General features: G+C 40.1%; 1 protein-coding gene across 1 annotated transcript in view; it reads left to right on the plus strand.

Annotated features, from left to right (window-relative positions):
- Positions 1 to 24,707, plus strand: part of LOC149130179 (uncharacterized) — an 81,875-nt gene that overhangs the window by 45,969 nt on the left and 11,199 nt on the right. Inside the window, exon 3 of the mRNA XM_089346266.1 lies at positions 20,569 to 20,717. Within this exon, the coding sequence (XP_089202392.1) occupies positions 20,569 to 20,717 (149 nt within the window). The remainder of the gene's footprint in view (positions 1 to 20,568; positions 20,718 to 24,707) is intronic.

Raw genomic sequence — 24,707 nt, forward strand, 5'->3', positions numbered from 1 at the left:
AATGTTGACTGCTATTTCTAGTACACAGACCGCTTACGAAGAGGCTCTTGTTCATTGTGCTGTTGTTATTTAACCCCAGGTCAGTCCTGATTGAGCAGACCCATGATCAAAAATGTCTCCAACCGTGACCACTTTGATGAACTACATCATCCAGTTTGTCCATTCGTTTCTTACTTAAGACGGCAGAGAATGATATGAGAGAAACTTGGCTGCTTTTTCTAGCAAAAAGAAAGACCGCATAAGTACAACCTCGCTCTTCGCCGCAACCAGCCTTGATTGTTATAGCCGACCTATGATCATAGGCATTCCAACCGTGGCTATCCCAGCTTATTTCAAACTTGCAAGGAACTCAGGACTTCATTTATCCAAAGTGTCCGCCTGTTAGACTTTACGGTATGGTTTGAGGGAGACTTAGCTGCTATTTCTCACAACGTAAGATATATTGGTTTCGAATTATGACACAAGGCCAGCAACTTCGGGGCAGTGGGTAAGTGGATTTACATCAACCCCAGTTATCCACTGGTACTTATTTTACCGAGCCCGTAAGGACAAGAGGCAAAGTCGACCTGGGCAGGATTTGAACTCAGAACGTGGAGACGGACGAAATGCCGCTAAACATTTGTGACAGGCGTTCTAACGATTCTGCCAACTCGCCGCCTTTTGTGTATTTGTATACTAACATGTTTCTACTTGTATGTCAATGTTTATATTAACACGGCAGTGGCTTTTCTTTGTCAATGTGGTGTATGTACAAATGTAACAAGACTTCAAATACATTCACACGTATGAGCATGTCTGTGCGTGCTTACGTTGTTACGATTATATATGTATTAGGGAAAATAACCAAGTTTCAAGAACTCATCGATGAAAATCCACTATCACATATAGAAAAATTAATAATTAAAAGCACAATAAATGAGTATAATATAAAGTAAAGTAAATATCATAAGATAAATATAATAAAAAGATTACACGTGTTTCATAACTAATTTTCAAATAGAAAAGAAATTTAAATCGATTAAAATCAATTGAAATTATCGAAAATAAATTGAGTTTTTACCTGTAATTTTGGATTTTGTTCCTAATATTATTATTATATATATATATATATATATATATATATATATATATATATATATATATATATATATATATATATATATATATATTCGCCATGATAGATCGCTCACCACTACACTTATATTTTTTTCTCTCCTTGTTTCTTATCGTGGTTCACCTATGGCGGGGGTACACACAGGGTATGTGCACTACAGGAAATAATCACAAGACAGATTCTTCAAGCCGAGCCAACTGACAGGAGACTTAGTGGGTAGTCTTATATTTTGTAATGTTAATCGACAGGGTGCCTAGGTTGGAGATTACGATGTCTCTCCGGGTCAAGTTGCTAGTTCTGTGCATTGAGAAGTCGCAACTCCGGTACTACGAATATGTCAGAGGAAAGAATTGCAGTATGGATTCTTCAAGCTGGCAGAATATTTAGAGGTAAACCAAGAACGAGACGGCTGGGTAGTATTTTTTTTAGTCTCGGGTGGTCATGCTCGCGAATTCAGCTGCAAAGTGTAATGACTGTTGCCTCTGATATGACCTGATTGAAGAGGTACCTGAGGACTCTATCTACCCACCCCTGCGACATTCCTTGGGATTGTAGGCGGCAGTGAAAAGGGCGAGCTGGATGGATGCAAAGATTACAAATTCTCCAAGCCGAGCCAATTGGCAGGAGACCTAGGGGTAGACCAAGAATGAGATAGTATCCGTAGTCTTGGTTGGTCATGCTTTGGAATTCAACTAGAAATTATAGTGGCAATTGCTTCTGACAGGACCCTATAGAGAAGGAGATTTGGAAAACCTGTTTTGGTTCAACGTTCATGAGAGTTGCCCATCTGCTTCGGAATCATCTGGTAACTAATTACAGTAGTCCCTCGACTATCGTGGATGTTACTTTCTAAAAACTCCCGTGACAGGTGAAAATCCGCGAAGTAAAAACAGTACTGTACTGTATATTAAAAATTTTTTTTTTACATAATTTGTATTTATTAATTTTGTGGGGGCGCGTGGCTTAGTGGTTAGGGTGTCAGCACCATGATCGTGAGATTGTGGTTTCGATTCCTGGACCGGGCGACGCTTTGTGTTTCTTGAGCAAAACACTTCATTTCACGTTGCTCCAGTCCACTCAGCTGGCAAAAATGAGTAACGCCGCGATGGACTGGCGTCTCGTCCAGCTGGGTAACACATACGCCATTAAAACCGGCAAGCCGGGCCCATGAGCCTGGCTAGGCTTTAAAAGGGCGCAGGAAGCGCATTGGCCCAGTGGTTAGGGCAGCGGACTCGCGGTCGGAGGATCGCGGTTTCGATTCCCAGACCGGGCGTTGTGTGTGTTTATTGAGCGAAAACACGTAAAGTTCCACGAGGCTCCGGCAAGGGGGTGGGGGTGGCGACCCTTGTTGTACTCTTTCGCCACAACTTTCTCTCACTCTTTCTTCCTGTTTCTTGAGTAACGCTGCGATCGACTGGCGTCCCGTCCAGCTGGGCGGAACACATACGCCATAGAAACCGGGAAACCGGGGCCCATGAGCCTGGCTAGGCTTTCAAAGGGTGCATAAATAAATAAAATATATCTATTTTATTATAGATGCAAAACAACACCACGGAGGAATCGACGTAAGTTTAAATAATAAACCGCCATAGGTGAACCACGATATGGCGAAGGATTACTGTAATACTCAGTGCCCAATTCTACAGAGACGGTTCTTTTGTACCATTGCTTCATTGCATAATTTCTTTTCTATTTTCTTTGAAGCTCTTCTCAAGTTCTGCGAGTCTGGAGACTGCGAAGACGAGCTGACACTCAGAAATGTTTTAATATTTCATCTACCAATCTCATGTTGCGCCATTTTTTTCTTCTTTTTGTTTTTGGCACCAACAGTTTAATTTTTTTTTTTAGAAATTATGCGTTTTTGAGGGGTTTTTTCTTTGTTTTTTTTTAACCATTTACAGAACGTTTGGGTTTAATTTGACAGTTTGCTTAAAAGGGATAGGCTACAATATATCCCATCTAGAAATAAAAGTAGTTTTAAAAATCTAGTTACTAGATTATGGCTCCTACGTTAATTTTTAACATGGGGTTCACAGGTGAGTCCCGCAGTGCCAAACGATTGTATGATATTCGTTCAGTACCGCGGGTGTCACCGGTGATACCCACAATAAAAAGGGTTAAAATGTTCATTTTACTCCCAGTTATGGATATTTTTTTCCATCTCTTTAATGACTTTGTTTCTTTTTATTATACTTCAGATTATATTGTATAAGTGAAGGCGCGTAGCCTAGTAGTTACGGTACGACACTCGCGATCGCTAGGTCATAGGTTCGATCCCTTGACCGGGAAGGGGCGCAAACCATTTCGTTTCACATTGCTCCTGTTCATACAGCTGTAAATGGATAACCCTGCGGTGGAATAGCTTTCTGATCAGGGGTACATTGTCTCGCTCGTCTAACTAGCGGGCTGGCATCATTCGAAGTGCATTGTGATCAGCGATGTGTAACAACAGCTAATAGTCTGGTCGATACCGTGATATTGTATAACCCTTAATGGCTTGCGGCCATGCTGAGGCACTGTCTTGAAAAGTTTTTAGCCGAACGAATCGATCCCGGTACTTAATTGTTTTTTTAAGTCTGGTATTTATCTTATCGATCACCTTTCGCCGAAACGCTATGTTACGGGGACGTAAACAAACCAACATCAGTCGTTAAGTGGTGGAGGTGGGTGACAAACATAAAGCTTCACACATAGATATAAACGCATATACACAGGCAGACAGATAGATAGATAGATAGATAGATAGATAGATAGATAGATAGATAGATAGATAGATAGAGAGATGCCAAGCTTCTTTCAGTTTCCGTCTACCAAATCCAGTCACAAGGTTTAAGTCAGCCCGGAGCTATAGCAGAAAATACTTGCCAAAAGTGCCACGGAGTAGGATAGAACCCGGAGCCAGTTGATGTGCTACCCGTGTCTTCACATCTACTTTCACCTTGTCTCCCTCGTCAAATCATTGTCCCCGAAGACTGTTTTTACTGAACCGAACAGGTAGAAGTCGTGAGGTAGGGGCACCAGATTCAAGTTGTCGTCGGATGAGCCCATTTCATCAATTACCTGATTTGTCACCAAAGATGTGAATGGTCGTACATTGTCGGGGTGAATATGGATCGTTTCCAGAGTCTTCTTTGGTCTCTTCCTCCTAATGGCTTCTCTAAGATCTTTGAGTGCCTCAAAGTACATTTCGGTTTTCACTGTACAGCCGCAAGAACAAAGATGACGACGCCCTTAAAAAACAATCAGCATGGCTTTCTTTGCTGATCGCTGGCTCTTGAACTTCTTAGGCCTTCGATAAGAGGTATAATGGCATTCCATATACCGAAATTTCCTTTCCAGATCATAAATTTTCCATCCTCTCTCACCAGGTCGGGTAAAAAGCGTCTTCATTGGCTTTAAACGCTACCAACAGATCACAGAGAACTTTCACACTTCTCTTCTCTAAATCGGGTGTCAACTAACAAGGTACCCTCTTTGCACACACTTGATGACACCCTAAGTCTTCCACCATCTTTTGTGATCCATGGTGACCACAGTCCAGTTGTACAGCGAGCTCATGAATTATGACTCGCCTGTCCATGCAGATCAGTTGATCCACATGTTGGTGGTTCGTACCAGTGGTCACAGATGATGGTCCCCTATTGCATGAGTTGTCTTCAATGCTGGTTTTTCCCCTTCTTTAAGCTTCTTTATCCATCTGTGTACATTACCTACGCCAATGGCGCATTCTCCGCAAAAGAAAAAAAAGAAATAATAATTATAAAATAAAACTGTAGCCTTCTGTGGACTTCAGACAGCAAGCACCCCTTCTTCATAAAGAACTCAATAACGGTTCGTTGCTTCTGTTTGCAAGCCATTCAATGAAAAATACCAGAAAAAAAGAGTTTCTATAGATGAAAGAGTTGCTCAACCAACATGTTCAATTTAAGCGGCTTGCGTCGATTAATAAGTTGTGTTTATTTCTGCATTACTTTCGGGATAACCTTCGTATATTTGAATGCAAATATATGTAGTATACATGCGTGTATGTACGCATGCGCACACACACACACACACACACACACACACACACACACACACACACACACACACACACACACATGCATACAAACTAAAACAAGCGTATTTCATCAAACGTATAAAATAGTGAGCTAGCACTAATATACATACATACATACATACATACACACGCATGTATATATATATATATATATATATATATATATATATATATATATATATATATATATAAATATATATATATATATATATATATATATATATATATATATATATAGATAGAGAGAGAGAGAGAGAGAGAGAGAGAGTATAGTATAGTATATAGTTGGCTGCGTCTCGTGTTTCCGAGCTTGCAATCCAGTTCATTTTCCTGGATGTTTGAACCGCAGATGGCTCCGCAATCCAAGGGTTGCATGAAACATACGGGGACATTGTGGACAAGGGATAGAAGGGGTTGGTTTGGGAAGGAGAAGGTGCTGCTTTCTTTCCTGTCTCTTGAGTTCAGCTCTTGCGCCTCGGGCTTTCTCGAAGTCCGCTGAACCCGTTTTGATGGTGTGTCTCCAGAGGGGTCTGTTTGCCGAGATATCCTCCCAGTGTTATATATATATATATATATATATATATATATATATATATATATATATAGCGATAAGAAAATGGAAGGGAATATGAGGTACTCATCAACTTGCAGCCTCATATTCCCCTCCATTTTCTTATTGCTGTATAAATTTAGAGTAAAAAAAACCCTTTTACCCGCACCCACTTATTGCACTTGGTTTAACACTAGTGTAACAATAATTGGGTACCCTCCCAGCAGTATATTGGATAGATGTTATCCCTTAGTGGGTTGGATCCTCAACCCCTAACTCTCTTGGATTATATATATATATATATATATATATATATATATATATATATATATATATATATATATATAAATAATAGTTTATGTATATATTAATATTATCTCAGTTTTAAAAAAACCTTGACAATGTAAATATGTTAATAGTTACCATGGGTAGCAAAAATCACACACAAAAAAACAGGATATCACACCCGTTTTCTAGGTATAGATACCAAGTTAAAGCGATGCATTTTGAGTAGATATGAATAATAACAATAGAGCAAAACGCATATAAAAAAAAGGAACTTTTATTTATATGCGTTTCGCTCTATTTATTGTTATTATTCATATATATATATATATATATATATATATATATATATATATATATATATATACTGTGTGTCCACTCCAAAAATGTATGTACACACTGAATAATTGTAAAGTGAGCGTATATTAAAATGCGTTTCATTTTCCAGATTTAATAGAATCTACAGACAGGATTAAAATTTTTTTAAGGGTGGCTGTTTTGGAACTGCTGACCATTCCAGTCCAGGCATTGTTGATGGCCTGAAACAATGGAATCGCAAACATCAAGAAACATTTTGCTCGATATTTCTGCACGTTGTCATTCAACGGCCGCCCTCGATTCGTCGACTGTCACCCGTTTTTATCGTAAACTTTATCGTTTAAGTATCTCCATAAAAAAAAAAAATTCTGTTAGTGTGAGGTCCGGTGAATGCTGCGGGTAATCTGCTGAACCTCTTCGTCCAGTCCTCCAATTTGGTAAAATCTTATCAAGGTAGGCCCTTACATTACTATAGTAGAGTGGGGTTCCCCCATCTTGCTGGAAATAAAACTCCACATCATCAAAATCCTCTTGAATGCTTAGCATAACAGATTTCTGCAGCAAGTTCAAATACATAAGGCCAGCCACATAGTATCGACAAAAAAGAATGGTCCAGTTAATCCCTTTCATGATAAGCCGCACCATTCTGTAACTCCTGGTAAATTAACAAGTTGTTCCTCTATAATAAGCCGACTCTCAAATTCCCATTCGATGAAATTATGGTGATTAATTGAGCCACTTAATTTAAAGTGCCCTGATGAACTTTCTTTCTTGGTTCCAGATCACTTTGTACCATTTCATCGGACTCGAAGCTCACAACGTCTTCTTCCAAATGCTGTTGTGCTTCCATAAATAAAGAAGTCTTTTTTTTCCCTCGAACTACCAGAATTTGGAACTCTCTTTCATTACATTGTTTTCCTACTTCTTCTTATGACCTGAACTCTTTCAAGTCTAAATTAAATTCGTTCCTTTCGTCTTAATTTCTTTTTCTTCATATTCCCTCTTATAATCCTTTTAATGTTGGATTATTATAATGCCACTTCGGCATACCGTATACTTAGTAAAACTAGTTAAGACACGAGTAGGTTGTCAGAGTGACCGCCTACAATGTACTCCCGTACTTTACCTACTTCTATTTACAGTCACTAGGTTATTCTATTCGTTACGTGGGAGGGGTGTACCATTATTACTAATTCCCTACAACAGACCCTTACACTAAATGGCTTCTCAGCTTGTTTGAGACTTTCTGATAAATAAATAAATAAAAACAATGTAGGTCCTTCGCCTCAAAAAGCTTTGTTGGAAAGCGTGCATCTTCTACCCATCTTAAAGCTCCACTCTTCTGTCCGGATCATCTTCATTAAAAGCATGGACTATCTTTAGAATGTAATTTTTCTAAGCGACTGCTTCCAAATGCAATGGAAGCTTTGGATTTTGAAATCCCCATCTCTCACGTCTCACTCACCACAGATTTTCTTGAAAACTAGCGACACATTTCCAGCAACCTTTCTGGCGATCTTTCGATACCAATACCAAATATCGGCCTTTTCCGTAAAAAGCGTCTTCGGCGATCTTTACCAAAGATCGGCCTTTTCCGTAAAAAGTGTTGGAGGGAAAGAGGGAAACGACGTCGTAAAAAGCGAAAGAGATACAGAGAGCGCGATTTCTTTTGAAGGGTTTAGGGTTACGGTTAGGGTTTGGGTTTTGGGGTTTGGGTTAGGGAATTCCGTCCCTAACCGTAACACTAACCCTAACCCTAAAACCCTAACCCTGACCCTAATACGGAAAAGGCCGGTCTTTGGTAAAGATCGCCGAAGACACTTTTTACGGAAAAGGCCGATATTTGGTACTGGTATCGAAAGATCACCACCTTTCTTGTTTTGTGAGTCCTGTCGATATTTGCGCTCTTGCTGAACGTTTCTTGTGAACATCCTCATCAGTTCCATCTGCTTCAGACTTTTCTCTAATTCGAATGACGGAAAGTTACGTAGGTGGATCCGTTTGAAGCTCCCTCCTAGACTGTCTTCACACTCCGACAGCATTTCCAAACTTCCAGTAACACTTCAGGATAAATTTCCTTTGTTCAGAGCATAGTGTGGCTTCATTCATTATTTCTAATGGCTTAAATCTAAAAAAGAAATGAAAATTAAGTGCGTTATCAGCAATTGAAGTGAATATACAGACGTTTTTTTTTTTGGGGGGGGGGGCGGACCCTCTCTATGTGTGTGTGTGTGTGTACCTCTCTCTCTCTCTCTCTCTCTCTCTCTCTCTCTTTCTTCTCCGAGCGTCATATTAATATATTGTTTGTACTACATCCTCTTTTTTCTTTTTTTTCTTCTTTTTTTCCTTTTTTTCCTGTTTTTTTTAATCAATTATGTGTGTGTATACATACACACATATATATACACACGTGTATATATATATATATATATATATATATATATATATATATATATATATGTATATATATATATACGTATATATATATATATATATATATATATATATATATGTATATATATATACGTATATATATATATATATATATATATATATATATATATATATATATACGTATATATATATATATATACGTTTATATATATATATATATATATATATATATATATATATATATACGTTTATATATATATATATATACGTTTATATATATATATACGTTTATATATATATATATATACGTTTATATATATATATATACGTTTATATATATATATATACGTTTATATATATATATATATACGTTTAAATACATATATATATATATATATATATATATATATATATATATATATATATATATATATATATATATATATATATCACGGTGTTTTCTCACGTGAACTAAAATCTCATAATTAGCTGAATCAACAGAAAAAAACAACAAACAAACAAACATACACGTAATATAAACGTGCGCGCACGCACGCACACGTACACACACACACGTACACACACACACACACGTACTTCACTCCGTAATGACACTTAACAGGGGCAATATAATTCTGACGTCTTGACGACTGAGTTTTTTTTTGTTTGTTTGTGGTTTTACATAATAATGGCTCTGAACTTACAGCAGATGTGATTAAAAGACCTTCGTACAGCACGCACGCGCACACACACATTATACATATATATATATTATATATATTATATATGTGTTTGAAGTCGAAAGCCATCGGAAATTGTGTCTGTCTAATATGAAAATAGTAGCCATTTATGGAATTACATACACTACACCGACCATTAAATTAGCAATTTTGTAACGAAGTAGATATTATTTACTTTTTTTTTATATCTTATGTATGTATGTATGTATGTATATATATGTATATATGAATGTATACATGAGCAGGCACACACACACAGACACACACGCACGCAGACATATGTATATACACATATCTGTATCATACTACAATGTGACGGCTAAGGAATGAACGATCATCTTATTAACTTCATTGGCTTACGGCTGTTTCTGTTATAGGATGCAGTGCACTCATAGTTGAGTACCTGGGTAACACCTTATAGCTTCATCGGAACCTCGTATATCTGAATAGATTTCGTATGGTCGTGTGTGCATATATATATATATATATATATATATATATATATATAATTATGTGGAGAATGGAGAAACAAACACAAGAAGAAGCAAGTCAATTGGGCTAGTTAGCCATTGATTTAATTATGTGGAGATTATATAATGAGTCATTTACGATCGTTTCAATGTGCCAAATGGTTTGGCAGATCTCTTCAGAATGTTGACGTGTATGTTAGAGTTCATGGTGTGAGAAATGCAGGAGAAACAGTTAGTGGATATAGTAATGCATATAGTGGTATAAGAATAGAGTTAGGTAGACTACCCCTGAAATATTGAAGCAATCCTATCATTTACCTATGTATATATATACATTCCTCCATGGTACAAATTTAATTTGTGGTCCGTGGGAAGAGCCATTCTAACGACGCGTCCTGCCCTAACTCTTCGAAACGTTTAGTTTTAGAATGGTGGCAGTTGATGAAGGAAATGTTCTCGTGGCCTGTGTGTTTTCTGTACTCTGGTTATTATTTTGTTCACGTTTTTTGCAACGTCCTGTACCCAGATATGCATCTATATATACATGTAGATGTAGGTATGTACATACATGTACGTATATATGCATATACTTATTTATTATTTGTATTATATATATATATATATATATATATATATATATATATTATTCTTTAGACTGCAGCCATACTGGAGCATCGCCTTGCCTGAAGATTTTAGTCGAGCAAATTTACCCCAGCTAGTACTTACCTAGTACTTATTCTATCATTCTCTGTTTGCCGAACCGCTAGTTTTACAGGGACGTAAACACACCAACACTTGTTGTCAAGCGGTAGTGGGGGGGGAGGCAGACACAAACACAGAGACACTCGCACAGCATTCCTGTACCAGCACCTACAAATTTAGCATCTGATTCAGCCTCTATCCATCCATTACTCGTTAATACGGCACCCGGGATTACTTGAACTTCTCACCTTGTCTTAGTGATGTTCCATTAACATGCAGAATGGACTAGGAAGACTTTTTGGTGCTAATGCAGTATGCAGTCTACCACGATTTCAAACAGAGTTACCTACTTATCTTTCAGATATTTCCAGATATTTCTGAGGTAAAAAAAAACATCAGATATTTCAGAGATCATTTTGTTTTCAGAATCATAGTTTTAGCATCTAACCATGATCACTCAATAGCCTGAGTGTCCCTGCTTTGCCAATTCTCCGCATGGAAACTTCATGACTCCGATACTACGAACCCAGCGTGGCTGTGTGGTAAGAAGTTTGCTTCTCGACCACATGGTTCCGGGTTCAGTCCCACTGCGTAGCACCTTGGGCAAGTGTCTTCTACTATAGCCTCGGGTCGACTAAAGCCTTGTGAGTGGATTTGGAAGGCGGAAACTGGAAGAAGCCAGTCGTATATGTTGTGTGTGTGTGTGTGTGTGTATGTGTTTGTCCCCCCACCACTGCTTGAAAACTGGTGTTGGTGTGTTTACATCCCCGTGACAATAGCGGTTCGACAAAAAGAGACCGATAGAATAAGTACCAGGCATTAAAAAGAAAATATAAGTTCTGAGGTCGATTTGATTGACTAAAAAAAAACCTTCAAGGCGATACCCCAGCATGGCCACAGTCAAATGATTGAAGCAAGAAAAAGAAAAGAAAAGAAAAAGAGGTTAAGAACATGATTCGTTTACCTGATACAGGTACAAATTAGTTCAATTCTGAAGCAGAATATGTTTAATCTGTATTAATTCGCTTAAAATTCTTAAAATACGTCATTCTGTATCATGTATGCAGTATAATGTTTATAGGAGGCAAAATAAACAAAGAAAACCAAAGAGATATCATTTGACCTATGCTTACATCTAGAAATTGTCTGGAACAACAACTATATATTTGTGTGTTGTGGACTTTTTTTGGATCTTTTTTAAAACGGGGGCCACATTTTTCATTAACGAAACACTTTGAAACTTGGAACACTGGTAGAATGTGTCATATAAAACATCTTTTTCTCTTAGTCTTCTTTAAAAAAAAAGAAATCCATAAGTTATTCCATGTTAAAGTTGTCGTATTTCTGTAATTTCAACCAATCACTGACGTCCATTCAGCCGATATACATTAAGTGCCGACTACATAAACAAACGATTCTGAAACAATTAACCCTAACCCTAACCCTAACCGTAGGGTTAGGGTTAGGGTTAAAGCAAATTTAAAATGAAAAAAGCAAATAAAACGAAGGTATGGAGATTAAGTACGCTTTATATCGCTTAATCAGTCAAAGGAGTAAATATAAACAACTGAATACTTGTCAGTGATTGGTTGAAATTATCGAAATAAGACAATTTTTTACATGAAATAAATTCGAATACAAAAATATTTTTCTGTTCTATAACACAAAATAGATAAGTATACGAAGTTTGAAAGTCTTTCCGTACCAAAAACACTACGTAAAACATTAATGAAAAATGTGGCCCCCGTTTTAAAAAAGATCCCTTTTTTTTTATTTGGGAGAGATTTTAATTATTGGAGCAGTGGTGGTGGTGGTGGTCGTCGTCGTCTTTGTCGTGATGATGATGATGATGATGATGATGATGATGATGATAATGATAACTAAGGTGGTGGTGGTGGTGGTAATAGTGACGTGGATGATGGTAATGATGACGAGGAAGGAGAGGAGGAGGAGAAGGAGGAGCAGACAGATCAATCCAAGACACGAAATGCAATTCTGACTCCTAACAAAGAACACGATGTGATGTGGTAAGTTTAGAAAAAAATTTTTTTCCAAAGATAGAACGTGAAGAATATATACAATGGCCACAGTTCGATGGTTTTTGACCCGTTTATTGGCTCTCAGCATCGCCTTTTCTTTTATTCTTCTATTGAATCATTCGACCGTTGACACGTTGAGGTACCGCCTTCACGTGAGGGTTTAATCGACCAAATCTACCCTATTACTTTAGACACATTTTCTTTTGGCTTGGCACATATTCTATCAAATTCCTTTGGGGGCCATTTTTATTATTTTTTTTGACGGGTGTAAGGACAAACAGCTAAGTTACGGAGGCGTAAACAAACCAACACCGTTTGTGAAGCGAACTTATATACTTTTTACTTATATATTCTTTTTATCTGATATCTGATATCTATTCTCGTCTCCACATTTTCGTTGCCAAACAGCCAAGTAACGGGGATGTAAACAAACCAACGCCGGTTACGAAGCGAATTTGTATACTTGTTACTTATATATTCTTTTAGTCTGACCCTTATTCTGCCCTCCCCACTCTTTTGTTGCCAAACAGCCAAGTAACGGGGATGTAAACAAACCAACGCCGGTTACGAAGCGAATTTGTATACTTGTTACTTATATATTCTTTTAGTCTGACCCTTATTCTGCCCTCCCCACTCTTTTGTTGCCAAACAGCCAAGTAACGGGGATGTAAACAAACCAACGCCGGTTACGAAGCGAATTTGTATACTTGTTACTTATATATTCTTTTAGTCTGACCCTTATTCTGCCCTCTCCACTCTTTTGTTGCCAAACAGCCAAGTAACGGGGATGTAAACAAACCAACGCCGGTTACGAAGCGAACTTGTATACTTGTTACTTATATATATATATTTTTTTTTTGTCTGACACTTATTCTGCCGTCCTCACTCTTTTGTTGCCAAACAGTTAACGGGAATGTAAACAAACTAACACCGGTTGCGAAGTTAACTTTTCAACCACGTGGTTTTAGGTTCGGTCCCACCGCGTGACGTCGTCACACAAGTGTCTTCTACAACAACCACTGGGATCCATGTAATCAACTTGTCTCCTCCCCCAAAATTTCAGACCTTGTGCCTTTAGTAGAAAGGGTTATTATTATTATTATTATTATTATTATTATTATTATTATTGTTATTCATTTATTTATTTTTGTCTGGTATTTTTTGTCTGGTATTGATCTCTTTTTCCAAACCGCAACGTTACTGGAACATAAATAAACCAACACCTGTTGCCAAGCGGTGATGGTGGTGGTGGTGGTGGTGGGGGGGGACAAACAAAGACACAAAAAACGGTAATTTTTCAGATTAACACCCGCACGATTTTCACTAGGGTGTTAAGGTTAGGGTTTTAGGGTTAGGGTTTTAGGGTCGGGGTTAGGGTTTTAGGGTTAGGATTAGGGGTTAGTGTTAGGGTTAGTGTTAGGGTTAGGGTTTTAGGGTTAGTGTTAGGGTTAGGGTTTTAGGGTTAGGGTTAGGGTTAGGGTTTTAGGGTTAGGGTTTTAGGCTTAGGGTTTAGGGTTAGGGTTAGTTTTTAGGGTTACGGTTTTAGGGTCAGGGTTAGGGTTTTAGGGTTAGGGTTTAGGGTTAGTGTTAGGGTTAAGTTTAGGGTTTTAGGCTTAGGGTTAGGTAATCGTTCGGGTGTTAATCTGAAAAATTACCCAAAAAACTCACACACATACACATCTACGTGTGTGTGTATGCATGTATGTATGTATAGATAGATAGATAGATGTGTGTGTATACACGCACGAACACACAGACGTGCACACGATGGTCTGCTGCCAGCTGTGTGTAGACAGTGCAATGAGGTGTGTATGCTAGACAAACTGACATTAAACGTCCATCAATAAATCCGGTGCATAAACTGTGCACTGCAAACTGCACAGCAACAGCAGTTGCAGACACACAGACACTAACCTTTTTTTTTTATTTGTTTCATTGATGATTGGTTATAATTGTACTGGAATGGTACAACGTGGTGATGGTGGTGGCGGCGGCGGTGGTGGCGTATCACACACACACACACACACACACACACACACACACGCACACAGGATTAAAAAAATCTCTCTCTCGTTTTCCTTATCCCTCACTTTCTCTCATTCTCCCTATCTCTCTCTCTCTCTCTCATTCTTCTCCTCTCTCTCTTTCTCCCCTCTCTCTCTTTCTCCCCCCTCTCTCTCTCTCTCTCTCTCAGTCACACACACACATACACAAACGCATATATTCCTGCATTTCAAGTCATGCCCACATACTGTCTCAATTCTCTCTCTCTCTCTCTCTCTCTCTCTCTCTCTCCCTCTCTCTCACAGTCACACACATACATACACAAACGCACACATTCCTGCATTTCAAATCCTGCACACACACACACACACACACACACACACATCATTTCAAATCTCTCTTTCTCTCTCTCTCTCATATACACACACAAACACACACATTGTTTCAATTCTTTATCTATCTATCTCTGTCTCTCTCTCTCTCTAACACACACACACACACATACACAAACACACGTATACACACATACACATACATACACACACGGCAGCGAGCTGGCAGAACCGTTAGCACGCCGGGCGAAATGCTTAGCCGTATTTCGTCTGCCGCTACGTTCTGAGTTCAAATTCCGCCGAGGTCGACTTTGCCTTTCATCCTTTCGGGGTCGATTAAATAAGTACCAGTTACGCACTGGGGTCGATATAATCGACTTAATCCGTGTTTGTCCCCTCTGTGTGTAGCCCCTTGTGGGTAGTAAAGAAATACACACACACACACACACACACACACACACACACTATGTCTTAAGCCAGTAACAGCAACAAACCACCATGGGTAACCTCTATGTAGTCACACATGCTAGAAACACCAGCTAAATCTCACTCAAATCTCACTTGACCATTTTCTGAAAAAAATGTCTTGGCTATATGTCTACCAGATACAGACTGACCTGGGGCTAAACAACAAGAACAAGGGAGGACACATTAGACAATGTAGTCCTAGATACACTATGTCTGAATAAAAGACAGGATGGTCACAGCTGGAACATCACTGATCACAGGTCTGCTGGATCAGACCTGGCTTGGGGCAAAACAACAGCACTAAGGAAGGACACATTTGACAATGTAGTCCTAGATAGACTATGCCTGAATAAAAGGCAGGATGGTCACAGCTGGAACATCACTGATCACAGTTCTGCCTGATCAGGACTAACCTGGGGCTAAACAACAGCACTAAGGAAGGACACATTTGACAATGTAGTCCTAGATAGACTATGCCTGAATAAAAGGCAGGATGGTCACAGCTGGAACATCTTTGATCATAGGTCTGCTGGATCAGGACTGACCTGAAAGTAAATGTCATCGTCATCATCATCATCATCGTCCTTGCTGCTGGCACCACCACCGTCATCATCATCATCATCTTCACCATCATCATCATCATCATCTTCACCATCATCATCATCATCATCATCATCGTCATTATTAAAACAGCAAATAGCTCCAAGCTGTTTGAATAGCTAGACAGACAGACACTCACACACACACACACACACACACACAAATCTCTGGAGTTTATTGAAGAAGTTTTAGGTTCCATATGATTACTTTTAGCACTGTTGTTGATGGTGGTGGTTGTGGTAGTGGTTGTGGGGAGGGGTGCTGCTCATGCTGGGAGGAGGGGCTGTGGTGGTGGTGGCAGTGGTTGTGGGGACGGGGGTGCTGCTGTTTCTGGTGATAATGATGATGGTGGTAATGATGAAGGTGGCAGCAGGGGCTGGGGAGTAGGGGCAGTGGTGGTGGTGGGACGATTGTGATGATGATAACGATGCCAGTGATGATGATGGTGGTGGTGGTGGTGCTTCTACTGCTGCTGGTACTGATGATGATGATGATGAGGAGGAGGAGGAGGAGGATGCTGATATAGTTGTATAGCCCCAGGCCAGCTCTGATCCACAAGTCCCATACCGGGCAGATTAATTGACCAAAACAACCAAACACAACTCACAGCTTTCATCAGTCGTGTCTCCACCGACCCGAACACTACTGCACTGCACAGTTCAACATGCAGTGATGCATCATATGACGTGCAGTGTTGCAGTATAGACATGTAGCACTCTCTCCACTGCCCTGTCAGTTTCTGTACAAAGGCTGTTGTTTGAAAGGCAGTCAAGGTGCACTTAGTCACAACACATCACTCATTGCTGCCATATACCTATTAAAAGTGATATAAACCCCTTCACAATATCAGGGCCCAGTGACCCTGTTTAAATTGGGGCTGTTTCTAACTTTTATCTTTTAGCTTTTATTTGTGTGGTTATCGACGTTAACTTTTTGGTTAACAGATTAACAGTTAACATTTCAGTTAACGATGCCCACCTTTGTATATGTAAATGCATGTGTATTAATGTCTGTTTAGAAGGTGGTGGGTGGAGGCGCAATGGCCCAGTGGTTAGGGCAGCGGACTTCGCGGTGGTGTTGTGAAGTGTTGTTAGGATGGTGTTGTATTAATGTGGTGGTGGTGGGGGGGGGAGTTGTTGCTTTTGTTTAACCCTAGGTCAATCCATCTGAGTACCTTACCTGTTTTTGATGTTGTCATTGTTGTTGTTCCAACCAAAATTCTTGGAATAGTGAAGTTCTTATTTAACCATCTGGCAGTTTCTCAACGAAGTCTCTTAGAGATTGGTGCAGGAGAGGGTAGCGGAACGGAGTGAAGGTTACTGTTGCTATGGTAGCTTAGTAGTGGAAAGGTGGGATGGGTGGGTGGGACTGGAGGTGGAGGAACCACTTTAGGATATATTTAACAGTGATGTCTTTACTCTTACCCTTCCCCCAACTCATAGGGATCTATCACTTTCTATCTGTCTGCCTGTCTGTCTCCCTGTTTGTCTGTCTCTCTATTTGCCCATTTGTCTGTCTCTGTCTCCTTGTCTGTGTCTCTGTTCGTCTGTCTGTTTGTCTGTCTGTCTCTGTCCTTTTTCTGTCTGTCTGATTCTCTTTCTTTCTCTCTCCTGCTTTCTCTCTCTCTCTCTCTCTTTCTCTCTGACCCCTGAAAGAGCAGACAAAGGAGCCTCAATGCTAGAAACTGTAGCCAAATATCTTACACATCACGCCCTACCATCTCAGTGAAAAGGGAAGGCCATATTCGATAATATAACTCATGAATGACAAAAAACTATGGATTAATCTATGATATTTTCTGACTAGATGTGCTTAATAGAGATGTTGTTGTTGTTTAACCCCAGGTCAATCCTGATCCAGCTGACCTATGATGAAAGATGTTCCAGCTGTGACCATCCTGTCTTTCATTCAGACATAGTGTATCTAGGACTACATTATCTAATGTGTCCTTCCTTGCTCAGCCCCAAGTCAGTCCTGATCCAGACAGACCTATGATCAGTGATGTTCCAGCTGTGACCATCCTGTCTTTCATTCAGGCATAGTGTACCTAGGACTACATTATTTAATGTGTCTTTCCTTGTTGTTGTTTAGCCCCTGGTCAGTCCTGGTCCAGACAGACCTATGATCAAAGATGCTCCAGCTGTTACCATCCTGTCTTTTATTCAGACATAGTGTATCTTTTGCCAAACTGTTAAGCTATGGGGATGTAAACACACCAACATCGGTTGTCATGCAATGGTGTGGGGGACAAACACAGACACAAAGACACACACACATATATATATATATATACAACGGGCTTCTTTCAGTTTCTGTCTACCAAATCCACTAACAAGGCTTTGATCAGCCCAAGGCTATAACAGAAGACACTTGCCCAAGATGCCATGCAGTGGGACTGAACCTGGAACCATGTGGTTAGGAAGCAAGCTTCTTACCGTACAGCCACACCTCTGGATTCTTCTTCCAAATCTTAATGTAATAAAATATCAACTATTTTCCCCAACACATTTCCATCACCATCATCTGTCTCTCTCTCTCTCTCTCTAGCAAGAGACCTATATCCGTCCCCTCTATACCTCTCTGAACTGGCACAAAGCTAACCCCACCTCAATACTACTCTCCCCACTCCCGCTTGAGGGATTTTTGTCTTGCAGGTACTTGATGACCCTGTTGGTGCTGGTTTCATATAAAAAGCTGACGCTATGTAAAAAGCATTGGTGCTGGTGCCAAATAAAAAGCACTGGTGATGGTGCCACATGGAAAGAACTGGTGAGGGTGCCACATTAAAAGCATTGGTGATGGTGCCACATAAAAAGCACTGGTGATGGTGCCACATAAAAAGCATTGGTGATGGTGCCACATAAAAAGCACTGGTGATGGTGCCACATAAAAAGCACTGGTGATGGTGCCACATGAAAAGCACTGGTGATGGTGCCACATAAAAAGCACTGGTGATGGTGCCACATTAAAAGCACTGGTGATGGTGCCACATGAAAAGCACTGGTGATGGTGCCGCATAAAAAGCACTGGTGCTGGTGCCACGTAAAAAGCACTGGTGATGGTGCCACATAAAAAGCACTGGTGCTGGTGCCACGTAAAAAGCACTGGTGATGGTGCCACATAAAAAGCATTGGTGATGGTGCCACATAAAAAGCACTGGTGATGGTGCCACATAAAAAGCACTGGTGATGGTGCCACATAAAAAGCATTGGTGATGGTGCCACATAAAAAGCACTGATGTCGATGCCATATAAAAAGCCCTGGCAATGGTGTCACACAAAATGCACTGGTGTGTCACGTAAAAAGTACCGGTGCTGGTGTCGCATAAAAAGCACTGTTGCTGGTACCACGCAAAAAGTACCCCGTATATTCTGTAAAGAGGTTGGTGTTAGGAAGAGCAACCATCTGTAGAAACCATATCAAAACAAACAACAGAACCTGGTGAGACCCCTGGCCTTGCCAGCTCCTGTCAAACCATCCAACTCATGTCAGCATGGAAAAGGGACATTAAATGACATCATCATCATCATCATTTAACGTCCGCTTTCCATGCTGGCATGGGTTGGACTGTTCGACTGAGGACTGGTGAAACCAGATGGCTACACCAGGCTCCAATCTGATTTGGCAGAGTTTCTACAGCTGGATGCCCTTCCTAACGCCAGCCACTCCGAGAGTGTAGTGGGTGCTTTTACGTGCCACTGACATGAAGGCCAGTCAGGCGGTACTGGCAACGGCCACGCTCAAAATGGTGTATTTTATGTGCCACCCGCACAAGTGCCAGGAAGGCGACGATAATGCTATCTTGGACAGTAGAGTTCTTTTCCTAATATTCAAGAAAAATGGGATGGTGACAACTGGAAATCCTTTCGTCATAGGTATCCAACATCCCTAGATCATCCCAGAATATTAGGGATAATCTAGGACTAGACAACAACTACCAAACACTAGAGTGGCTGTGGGAAGAACTACAGACACCCTCCTCACCCATGTTTTAATTTGTACTGAGTTACCATTCTCCTGTGGAGGCGCAATGGCCCAGTGGTTAGGGCAGCAGACTCGTGGTCATAGGATCGCAGTTTCGATTCCCAGACCGGGCGTTGTGAGTGTTTATTGAGCGAAAACACCTAAAAGCTCCACGAGGCTCCGGCAGGGGATGGTGGCGAACCCTGCTGTACTCTTTCACCACAACTTTCTCTCACTCTTTCTTCCTGTTTCTGTTGTGCCTGTAATTCAAAGGGGTCAGCCTTGTCACACTCTGTGTCACGCTGAATATCCCCCGAGAACTACGTTAAGGGTACACGTGTCTGTGGAGTGCTCAGCCACTTGCACGTTAATTTCACGAGCAGGCTGTTCCGTTGGTCGGATCAACTGGAACCCTTGACGTCGTAAGCGACCGAGTGCCACCAGCAACCATTCTCCTAGGCAGGCTACCTTCATGTAGTTCTCCATCTCTTCCATTTGTTCCTCATCAGAATTTCTTTTTATATTTCAGTCGGAATTCCACAAGTGAAAATGCCAAGTGGAGCAACAAACTCTGCTAGTGTTTACGTCCACCCAAGCTTAGCTACCTGCTGTGATCTGGTGCCAAGATCTAGCCACGCTGTCACCGACACTAAATGTGTGAACTGCAACAAACTAGAGGTCAGTGGCATGCTTTTTCTGCATCGTACTCAGTTTTACTTTCACTTTCACAATGTCATTCCCTGAAGAGGGTTATAAAGGGATGTAGCCATGTTTCATGATTGATCTCGGGGATATAAGAGGGATGTAACAAGATCAGTTGTCATTATTTAACTCCAGTTGAATATCCCTTTAATCAAAGTCCAATCTAACGACTGATGCTGTACATTGTTTTGTCTTGGTATAAAAGATGGGAAAATACAGCAAATATTCTGCTGAATACCACAGATTTGCTTGTCAGTTGTTTGACTGTAACCAGTTGAGCATGTCCCTTGGTGGCTGACGATATGTGCATCTCTGATCACGAGCAGAAGTAGTGGGGGAGCATCATAGCTATATATGTTGAGAGGAATTCTTTGGGGGTTTGAATAATTCACCTTTGGAAACATGGGTGTTTTGCTCAACATCCTTAAACGACCCTTATTCAGGGACCTTTTGAGTGGGATGGGCTACTCGATCTGAAGAAAATTCTAACTGGGCCCCACCTGCGAGGTGATGCGCTGTTTATCTTGACATGAGATCACCGTGTCACGCACATATGGTTGTGATGCATGTGTCTAATGTACCCTTATCAGACGGGTAGTCATGATGGGTAGAATGGGCTTCGTATGTTTTACCCCAGTGTCACTTTGATGGCATGCACTGCTCTCTCACTCAATAATAATAATAATAATAATAATAATAGAAACTGGCAAAATGTGGAACCTGAAAACTAAAACAATACCTGTTGTCATAGGTGCCCTAGGAATGATAGCAAAAGGGGCTGATTGCTACCAGGAAACCCCAGAATGGCAGAAATTCAAATGATAGTACTCATGGGAACTGCGCATATCCTACGTAAAATACTGTCTATGTGATCTCAAATTTTAAAACAACAGCTATGCTTGCCCCTTCTGATCACACTGTAGCTTCTCAATACCAGGCCGGCATCAGGGAGGGCAATCTAACCAAAGAAGACACCGGAGCATGGTGCAGTGTTTGGACTCATCAGTTCCTGTCAGACCGTCCGACCCATGCCAGCTTGAAACAAGGACGTTAAATGATGATGGTGATGATGATGATGATAATGATGATATTACACATACACACACTCATATATGCATACACGCACATATATACACACATATAAGCATATACATATATATATATATATATATATGTATGTATGTATGTATATAACACACACTACACATCCAATAAGTTTTACACACAGTATATACATACATAGTCATACACACACACTTATATGCATACACATGTGTACATTATACTGACACTATACACAAATATACAGTCTACAAACAGTATACACACATATACATACACACACACACACACACACACATATATATATATATACACTCAATTATAGACAATATAATAATTTTTCAATTGATTTAATAAAACCTTTGATGTTTTTTGATATTGGATATTAAATGTGTTAATATAGATGGTTTTATGTGTGTATGTGTGTGTGTGTGTCTGTATATTTAATGTAATATATATGCATGTGTATGAAAGTGTATGAAAGTGTATGTTCATATATATATACACGTGTATGTTTGTATGTATACATATTAATATAGTTGGCTTTGTGTGTGTATTTAATGTAATATATATACATGCATATGTATGCATATATATGAAAGTATATGTATGTGTGTGTGTATATATATATATATATATATATATATATATATATATATATATATGCTCATGAATATGTATGTATGTATATGCGTGTATACATGTGTATATGTGTGTGTGTATGTGTAAAATATATATACATAAAGATCACACACACCTACTCACACATGAATATAAATATGTATGTGTGTGTGTGCATGCGCGTTAGTCTCTCTTCCATTACTTCCTCCTCTGCCACCCTCCCACTTCAATCATTCCGTCTCTCCCACCTTGCGCTTCTTTCACCCTTTCACCTTGGTTCTTTCGCGCCCCCGCTCTCTCTCTCTCTCTCTCTCTCTCTCTCTCTTCATAGTCATGTGGTTACCTCTAACAAACTGTGATACCGTAGCATGATAAGGGCTCATTAGTGTTTCACAATAAAAGCTAGCCTTTAATGCCTCTGGTGCCACAATTTTAATAACACCCATTTACAAGCGTAAAGTGCTGGGGGGGGGGGAAGAAATCTAACTCAAACTGAAAATTATGAGTGAGTTGTAGTTGTCTGACCTATGTAGGAATGTAGTAATGGCTCACCTAACCCATGCCAGCATGGAAGACAGACATAAGAGGATAATAATGATGATGAGGATGATTACTACCTCCACCTTAGCGAAGGCAGAGGTATTGTTTTCAGTTGTGTTTGTTTGTTTGTTTGTTTGTTTGCCCGTGGACAAGATATCTCAAGAACCGCTGGATGGATTCAGATGAAACTTTCAGGGATGTTTGGCCTTGTGACTGGCACGAAATGATTAGATTTTGGGATCAATCCAGTACCAGACAAGGATTCTGGATGATTTTTTTTCCAGTTTTTTTTAAAAACTTAATTTTTGAGAGCGGTTGAGTTCATTTTTAGTACACTTGTTTGTGAGAGCAGTCGAGTTTATTTATATATGGATATATAAGGGTTACGAAGGGTAATGGAGTCAACCAAACCCTAAAAATACAGGTAATACCGAGTAAGTGCTGTATATCGACTACTTTTGCCCCTGGATGGAATCGTGAAATTGGGAGTCTGATTCTAGACCAGGCTGTATATTGTGTTCTTGAGCAAGACACTTTATTTCACGTTGCTCCAGTTCACTCAGCTGTAGAAATGAGTTGCGACGTCACTGGTACCAAGCTGTATCGGCCCTTTTGCCTTTGCTTTGGATAACATTGGTGGTATGGAGAAGGAAGGCTGGTATGCATGGGTGAGTGCCTGGACTTGTGCCTTGGAGGGGTACTTTCTAGGTGCAATCCCATGGTCATTCACAACCGAAGGGGTTCTTTGCAGCCTTATAGCTTGCCAGCCTTGGTCAAACCATCCAACCCATGCCAGCATGGACAATGGACATTAAATGATGATGTATATGTGTATGTGTGTGTTACAAGTGACCGAGGCCTTTGGCGATATGCCATGCTTGAGAAGACCTGTCAAGCCAAGTGAGATCGTAGTCGTGGCCGATGCTGGTGTTTCGTAACTGGCACCTGTGCTGGTGGCGCATATAAAGTACCTGCTACACCCTTGGAGTGGTTGGCATTAGGAAGGGCATCCAGCTGTTTGAAACCATGCCAAATCAGATTGGGACCTGGTGCAACTCCACCCACCCACCCACCCCAGTTTTCAGTCAAATTATTCCAATCCATGCCAACATGGACAACGGTCATTAAATGATGATGATGATGATGATGATGATGGTGATGATGATGGTGGTGGTGGTGGTGATGATGATGGTGGTGGTGGTGGTGATGTTGATGATGATGATGATGATGATGATGATGATGATGATGATGATGATGATGATGATGATGGTGGTGATGATGAAGATGATGATGATGATGATGATGTTGTTTGTGTGTGTAGGTGTGCGTGTGTGCATGTGTCTTTGTGTCTGTGTTTGCCTCCCACCATCACTTGACAATTGGTGTTGGTGTGTTTATGTCCCCTTAATTTAGCAGTTCGGCAAGAGACACCGACAGAATAAGTACCAGGCTTTAAAAGAAAATGTACTGGGTTCGATTCATTCGACTAAAATTCCTCAAGGCGGTGCCCCAGCATGGCCGTAGTCAAAAGACTGAAACAAGTGAAAGATGAAAGATATGATGCGTGTATTTATGCATGAGTTTATGTGTGTGGTGTGTATGTATGTGTGATGTGTGGTGTGTGTGTGTAAGTGTATATACATACACACAAGCACACACATTTATATAGGCACATTTCTATATAAGTGTATATCTGTGTGTGTGTGTGCATGTGTATGCCTAAATACACAATGTCTGCGTGTG

The sequence above is a fragment of the Octopus bimaculoides genome, chromosome 30 (genome assembly GCF_046866305.1).
Source record: "Octopus bimaculoides isolate indiv1 chromosome 30, ASM4686630v1, whole genome shotgun sequence".
Taxonomy (NCBI): Eukaryota; Metazoa; Mollusca; class Cephalopoda; order Octopoda; family Octopodidae; genus Octopus; species Octopus bimaculoides.